The sequence below is a fragment of the Microcaecilia unicolor genome, chromosome 2, assembly GCF_901765095.1.
Source record: "Microcaecilia unicolor chromosome 2, aMicUni1.1, whole genome shotgun sequence".
NCBI lineage: Eukaryota > Metazoa > Chordata > Amphibia > Gymnophiona > Siphonopidae > Microcaecilia > Microcaecilia unicolor.
Window position 1 is genome coordinate 406,901,899 of NC_044032.1, and position 7,586 is coordinate 406,909,484.

The 7,586-nt window shown below is 41.8% G+C and overlaps 1 protein-coding gene across 5 annotated transcripts in view; it reads left to right on the forward strand.

Annotated features, from left to right (window-relative positions):
- LOC115461098 (probable E3 ubiquitin-protein ligase HERC6) overlaps positions 1 to 5,816 on the forward strand; it is a 165,510-nt gene extending 159,694 nt beyond the window's left edge. For all 5 annotated transcript variants that reach the window (XM_030190673.1, XM_030190674.1, XM_030190675.1 and 2 more), the window contains one exon: positions 4,894 to 5,816. In XM_030190673.1, coding sequence (XP_030046533.1) covers positions 4,894 to 5,105 — 212 coding nt within the window. In that variant the 3' untranslated portion in view covers positions 5,106 to 5,816. The remainder of the gene's footprint in view (positions 1 to 4,893) is intronic.
- The last annotated feature ends 1,770 nt before the right edge of the window (positions 5,817 to 7,586 follow it).

Genomic DNA, 7,586 nt, shown 5'->3' on the forward strand with positions numbered 1-7,586 from the left:
CCTCGCTTCACCCCATGCTTGGAACAAACTCCCTGAGCCCATACGCCAGGCCCCCTCCCTACCCATCTTCAAATCATTGCTCAAAGCCCACCTCTTCAATGTCGCTTTCGACACCTAATCACAACACCTCTACTCAGGAAATCTAGACTACCCCAACTTGACATTTCGTCCTTTAGATTGTTAGCTCTTCTGAGCAGGGACCGTCCTTAGTTATTAATTTGTACAGCGCTGTGTAACCCTAGTAGCGCTCTAGAAATGTTAAATAGTAGTAGTAGTAGTAGTCTGTTCTTAAAAGGGTTGCAATTAGCAGAAGATTCATGGAATTCTGTGGCAAGGAAAAGGACCCCGGCTGTCTATGAAGATGTTGCAGACACCCATTAGTCATGGGAGAATGTGATTATTAAACTTTACATATTTGGCAGTGGCAAGTAACATCACATAATTGGTATAGAGGTACTAACTATTTTTCCCTTACGCAGTTGGAAACCCACCTGGTCATAAGTACATAAGTATTGCCACACTGGGACAGCCCAAAGGTCCATCAACCCAGTATCCTGTTTCCAACAGTGGCCAATCCAGGTCACAAATACCTGGCAAGATCCCAGAAAAGCTTAGTACATTTTATGATGCTTATCCCAAAAATAAGCAGTGGATTTTCCCAAGTCAATTTAATAATGATCTATGGACTTTTCCTTTAGTCCCAGGGATCTATTTTAGCAGTATTATTCTTCATGGTTTTGTCATCTTTACCTAGAGGACTTTACAAAAACTTTCTCATTCTTAAACACTGAGAAAAACTTGGAACTGGATTTGTAGGCACTCTGGCTTTTCCGTCAGAACAACTACTTATTTGGCACTTAGGACAACCTAGATTTTTTGCCGGGTCAATGGACGAGCTCTTTTGCTTTCTGGAAGCAGTGAGGGATATATTTACTTCAGTTGGTGAACTTGGAAGGGAGTCCGAAATAGTTTACTATTTCCCAACAGGAATTTCATCTTCCACCCGCTAATATTTCTTATTACACACAGGCTTGACACTGGGTGTGCTTCTTATGCTGTACAGACCTCACTGAAGATGTTCAGAATACCTTAACTTTCGCTTTGGGAGCTCAGCTGCTCGTCCCCTTGCACTTTCACCACAGACACCATAGAGGAGTGTTCAGTTGTGGAAAATAATTTACCCAGGAAATTGAAAACAAGGGTGTATTGTTTTGGGTCTGTAATTGGACACTGCACCGGATATTGGTTATGATAAGTGGAATGTAGACTTGCAGCTCTTACTGGAGAGCAACTACAAGCTCAACAGTAAAGCTTGCTCAGATTGTGTGCTTCACAGAGAAATGTTATACACCTTTGCCCTCTCTCTCTTTCTCTCTCTCTCTCTCTCTCTCTCTCTCTCTCTCTCTTTCTCTCTCTATATATCTATATATCTATAGATACATATATCCCCCCATTGAGCACATAGGGCAGGACTATCATCTTCAGAATACTGCCCAAAACGCCAGTGCCCAAGGGCACATCTTGGCCATATGTTTTGGTCATGCTCTGTCAGCCAGTCATTTTGGCATAATCTTTTACAGTGTTTTGTTAAACTCTGGTCAATTTCAGTGGCCTGCACACCGCTTCTACTTTTTGGAGCTTACACAATAGACTGTACCAACTGCCAAGGAGGCAATCTGTTTCTTCAGCGTCTAGTGTTATTTGCTCTCAAGTCCATACTTTAGAATTGGTGTCTGCCTGTGGGTCCCTCCATACAGCAGTGGCGAGTGTTAATACTACAAGATCTTTGTACGGAACGTGTGCAAATCCTAGATATCTTGGCAGGGAAGGATCCTCTTTTTCAAGCCACCTGGGCCCCCTTTTGGGATATGCTCTCCCCTCTGGCCAGAAGCTGCTTGCTAAACCTGTTTTTGTTTTTCCCAGTAGGTTCTATGTTTGTAATATGTGCCTTGGTGTAGACACAGGGGGATAGGGGGCTAAAAAGGAATTGGAATTCAGGGGGGTATCTGAATTAGGGTTGCAGTAGAGAAGTACTTGGGGAAGGGATGGGTTTTCTACTGAAACAGCATATGAACAGAGAATTTCTTATACTCTGTTATAGACAGTTTTTGTAGTGATGATTGTTTGTTCAGTGGTTTCAATAAAAAGATTTAAACATAAACAGACCATGGATATGGACATTTGCTAAACAGACAAGTGTACTTCTTAGAGATCAATATTTACAAAAATGTCAGTCAGCACATAATGTCATCATACAAATGTTTCTCTAGGCCTTAACACTAGAAAAACACAAAAGAATTTTTGAATATTATATGATAATTTCCAAAACAATTCATGAATTTTATCATTCGAACTAGAGGCCAACTGCATTTTTTCAATATCGGTTATGGTGCCAAAGCTGGACCAAAATCTTCTTTTTCTGCCTAGTTTGTTTCAGCCAAATGGCTACAGTCATGGTTTCGGTTTCAGCTAAAACTGTGACCATGTGTTTTTGGTGGAAGCCAAAAATGTTTGCTTTGTCATGTTTATTTCTCTCCCCTCCAAACAGGAGTTACCTTTCCTCCTGTTCAGCTGTAGGGGCCCCCCTTGGGCCAATCTTTAAATCCCTGGTGTTCTTTGGGTGTAGTCAGGGCAAGAGTGATCCCCCAGTCACTCCTGCTCATGCTGACTCTGCACTCAAAATGGCTGCCAAGACGGTTAGTGGCAATCTCATGAGAATGTAATAAGAGGTTACGGCAACTATTTTGAGAGTAGAGCTGATGTGGGCAAGAGCGACTGGAAATCACTCCTGCCCTGACTAGATCACAAGGGATTGTAAGGTAGTCTAGGGAGGAGAGGACAGCTACTCTCTGCATTCCTTGTGTGTGTGAGAGAGTAATGTCATTGCAAGCAATGCAGTTATGATCTTGCATAGTACTTTAATGCTTTTGATACAAAAGTTTAGCAGGAATTTAAGTCTGTAAATTTGGGATGATAAGCTCCATAGGAATTAGCTGTCACTCTAAATGGGGCGCAAAGTCAGCCATTGTAAAAGCACTGTGGCTTTTAGCTTTTCATTAGCTGAGGTCCATGTGCGCAGAAACTATTTTGGTTGGAGGTAAAACAGTCTTTCATTATTTAAATTATTATATATATTCTGGCTTGGATACAATTTGGGTGATTCTAAAGAATTTCCAGGCTCTGTGGGGTATGATGAAGATGCATCATTTTAACCCAACTTGTGGCACGTGGAAGCTAGATACTGCAAGAAAGGAACCTGCAGTGAATTCAAGCACAAGTACTGGTCAGCTTACAATGTTAGAGAAATATTACAATTAAATTAAGTTTATACATTAGAAAATAATTTGAGAAATGCATTGCTCTTGATTGTAATTTTTCAGAGCATATAGTCCTCGCATTCAATAACATCAATGGGCTTTTTATTCTGGATTGTGCAACAAGATGGTATAATGTCCGCAGTATCGTCCAGTGCTGGACTCCTTTTCCCTATTTTAGTAAGAATCTGTATCATGTCCTTTAACTAATTACAAAATGGGAAATATCTCAATGCTACTTTCTTGTTGTTTGTGCACAGTTTGGATAAAGATAAAAAGCTGGCAATTATTTTTTCACGTTCTCATAAAAGTCTTGTCTCAAAGAATATTTAACTACATCTACGTTGATTTGGGAACCTAAATGTGCTAAATTTGTTGAAGTCTTAGTTCCTGGGACTGGAGTGTAATAATCTCCTGTGGGTTTAGCAGTCGACAGTCTCCAGTGGGCCTCATTGGTCCACATTCATACAACCAAACTTTAGGCGGTAAGTTTTGGCTGAAAGTGTTTAAACAGTTTCAGTAGAGTTTCGGTTTTGGCCAAAACTGGGGGGGGGGGGGGGGGGAGCAATTTCAGTTGGTGTCTAATTTGAACAGAGATCCAACCTGCTGATCTGAGTTTGTTTCCCAGGACAGGTCTGGGTTCCCCAGGGATACTCTAGGGGCAGCATTTATAGCCCATAGGGAGTAAGAATCTGTCATCATACAGTGCAGACACCTAGAGGCCAGACGCAGGGCTGGATTCTGAGTTATAGACACAGAGAGCCAGATGCACAAAGGTCCTGTTAAGAATCCGTCTGCATTTCCAAATCGGTAAAAATTTAATGATTTAGAAACAGAGCGATTCACAAACAGAATCGCACGCAAATGAACTACTTGTTGCTTTTGCGACCCAGCTCATTTGCATGCGATATGGGGGAAGCCAGCCAGTCAGTGAGCTGAGCATGCGCAGAACAGTCAAATCGCTATGCATGGCTGCTCTGCGCATGCTACAGATGGCTATCATACACGCTGATCCTGGCCAGTTAAATAGCGCTGGATATCAGGCGGCTAAGATTTGTCTTGTCTTATATTGTTTTAGGGTAGATTTAGATAGGGGTTGTCCAACCTCAGTCCTTGAGAGCTGCAATCCAGTTGGTTTTTCAGGATTTTCCCAATGAATATGCATAAGTTCAATTTGCATACACTGCATCTATTATTCATTGAGGAAATCCTGAAAACCTGACCTGGTGAGGGCCGAGGTTGGACACCCCTGATTTAAATTGATCTGACTTAAGTTTTATAAACTTTGCTACCAGTTACCTATCTTCTGTCTGAAATAATTTCTTTCACACATGGTCATGTGCATGTTCCGTTACCTATCTTGGCACCTATAATTTTAGAATTTCACAGTAGATTAGTTTAAGCTTAGGGCAGTGATAGAACCTGCTGTAGAAATGTGATGCCACTTGTATAATGAAACTCCGCAATTGTCAAACACAGTATCTGGTGTAGCTGAAACAGGTAGCTAATCCAGTTCTGTCTTCCCCAACCAGCGTGTGTGTGCATCATATACCCATATTCTGAATTTTTCTGCCTTTAGTGTTTCTTACTGGACTCGATAAGGTCCCTCTACTTGGAATGGATTTTTTGAAGATGAGGATTACCTCGCATGCCACTCTTTCTGCAAATCATCTTCCAGAGGCACAGACCTGCTTTCAGATTCTGTTTCTTCCACTCTACTCTACCATCGAGGTTCTCAAGGAGAAGCTGCTGATGGCTATCAGTTTCAACAAGGGATTTGGCAAGACATAAACCAGGCACACCCTTGTTAAAAATGCTTTGCTTAACAATGGAAATACCTGACTTCTGAGTCTGAATAAAAATAATGTAAGTTAGGTCTTTGGAGAAGGAAACTTCCTGATATCTTGTATTAGGATGGTTTGTTAGTCTACTGTATATCCCTGCTGACCTAATACCTAGCATAGTACTGCATGTATTCTCATTGTCATGCAAAAACTCAATAGCACCTCTCCTGTATATACAGAATGTCTGCTGTGTATATATTTAAGACTTTGGAAACAGGTTTCCTGCATAATAGGATTTCTCTGTTACATCATATAACACCAGAATACCACAAAAAGCAAGCTAACATGAGAGAACCAGTACCACCTGCAGGACTCTAGAAGTCCTGAACAAATCTGTCTAAAACACTTTCCATTTTAAAATAAAAAAATCTGTCTAGTATGCTTAGGTGGAAGCTGGTTGGTAATTGGTGAGGTACATACCCCTTTTGCTCCTGCAGCACACGGAGAAGAAGGAGGTTTTTGGACGGAAGTCAGCAGGATGGCATTTGGAAAAGGGGCATGAAAATGCTCCTTCCCTCTGACATATATATTTTATATGTAGTATATATTGTATATGTATGTATGTATGTTAACTGAACTAGCTAGTTTTCATTAACATAGTAACTAACTTTTTATCAATTGCTTATCTCAATTCCTTATCCCCAGTTATTAAAATTAAAATGAAGATATAAATTTGGATTTCAAATTTAATTATTTGCCTTTTCAAATTCAAGCTCCAGGCTGGCTACTTTCAGGTACCATAGGTATTTTTCTGTCCCAAAGCAAAGGAGGGTAATGTGACTTGGCCAAGGTCACATGAAACATCAGTAGGAGGAGTGGGATTTTAACCTTGACCTCCCTGGTTCACAGCCCAGTGTTCTATCCACATCGGTCATGTATCATGTGTTTAAAATTATAAATGCAATTTCCACTAATCCATGTTACACTAAGCGATACCTTGTAGTGAATTTTCAAAGGGAAGGTAACCCAGCCGGTTTCTCCTTGAACATTCATTGCAAGCTCTAAAGAATAAAAATGGATCCAGGTCTATTCAGTAGTATGCAGATAATTGCAGTCCTAAGATATCCAGAAATCTTTAAGCTGTTCTATTCAACACCATCTCTGATTTAAAGTTAACTAGATACAGTATGCTCTCACAGCTTACAAACACAGGGAGAATAATAGACAGGTATTGTGTTCTAAAGTCCCATTAGAAATGTATCCGTTGTATTTCTGTCCGCATTCACAGAACGTGTCATCATTGATTTGTATTCAGTGCTAGCTTTAGGGTAGGGACAGCAGTTCAATTGGCAAAGTCACCATATGCCAAAGGGCATTACCAGCCAGGGGCTACCACCTGCACCAAGTCCCTGAAGGTGACAAAAGAGCCCAAGAAGAATCTGTTCCCTGCTATCTCCACCTGCAAAACAGGAGTCCGACTAAGGGAAAGACCCCCACCCTTTGTATGGAATGCAGAGTGTCCCCCTCTCCTGCAACAATTGGAGAAGCCCCATGGCTTGCAGCTCTTAAGGTACCAGGAAGAGAGGAAGGAAAGAGCAAGAATGAGCACTAGCTAAAGAGAAAAAAAGCACACCTGCTCCATGCTAATCTGGAAGGGCAGGCAGAAAAGACCTGTATGCACCCCATTTCCTCCTAATCCATCAGGGTGGGGACCAGTCAGGGGGCACCATTGAGGATTTCTGCCCATGGCAGTACCCTAGAGTCACTCTGCTTCCACTGATGAGAAAATCAAACACTGCCCACTTCCCTCTACATCCTTCCTTTGTAGCAGCAATTCAGGTCCTTGCAGCATCTACTACATCTTTTTTTAGCCTCAAATGTGAAGCACATAAAGCAGGCACACTGCTAACATACCAAGTTTAGTGTTTGTTTGGCACGTTACTGCCCACAAACTCACGTGTGCAAAAATACACTTTGCTCCTTCTATTTGTTTTAACTCTTTATTAGTGAACAGAACACAACACAGCAGCACAACAACCAACTGGTATAACAGAACAAGATAACACAACTGTACTTATACATGTTGCCTATGTGCTCCATTCATTTTCAAGTTTCTAAACCCCCCCCCCCCCCTTCCCTCCCCCTGTATCTGTAAGCCTTAGTAGCTGACTGTTCCTGAAATTGTTTCCAGAGATTACAACAGATATTTGATTTCACTTGATTCAGTTGAGGGAGATGCATGCATTCCCAGGCAGCCATCTGAGACATACTTGCAGTCCACTGCTGAAAGGTTGGGGTGGGGGGGGGGGGGGTCCTTGCCCACCCAATGTTGCAATATAACCCTTTTTGACAGAACCAGGGCCAGTAGGAGAAACATTCACTGGTTGCCCCCCCCCCCCCCCCCAGCCATAAGGATTTTAACTTATCCCACCCCACCTAAGTCCCACCCATCTGAACCTCCCCAAACAGTGGAGTCATTGACTGCCTA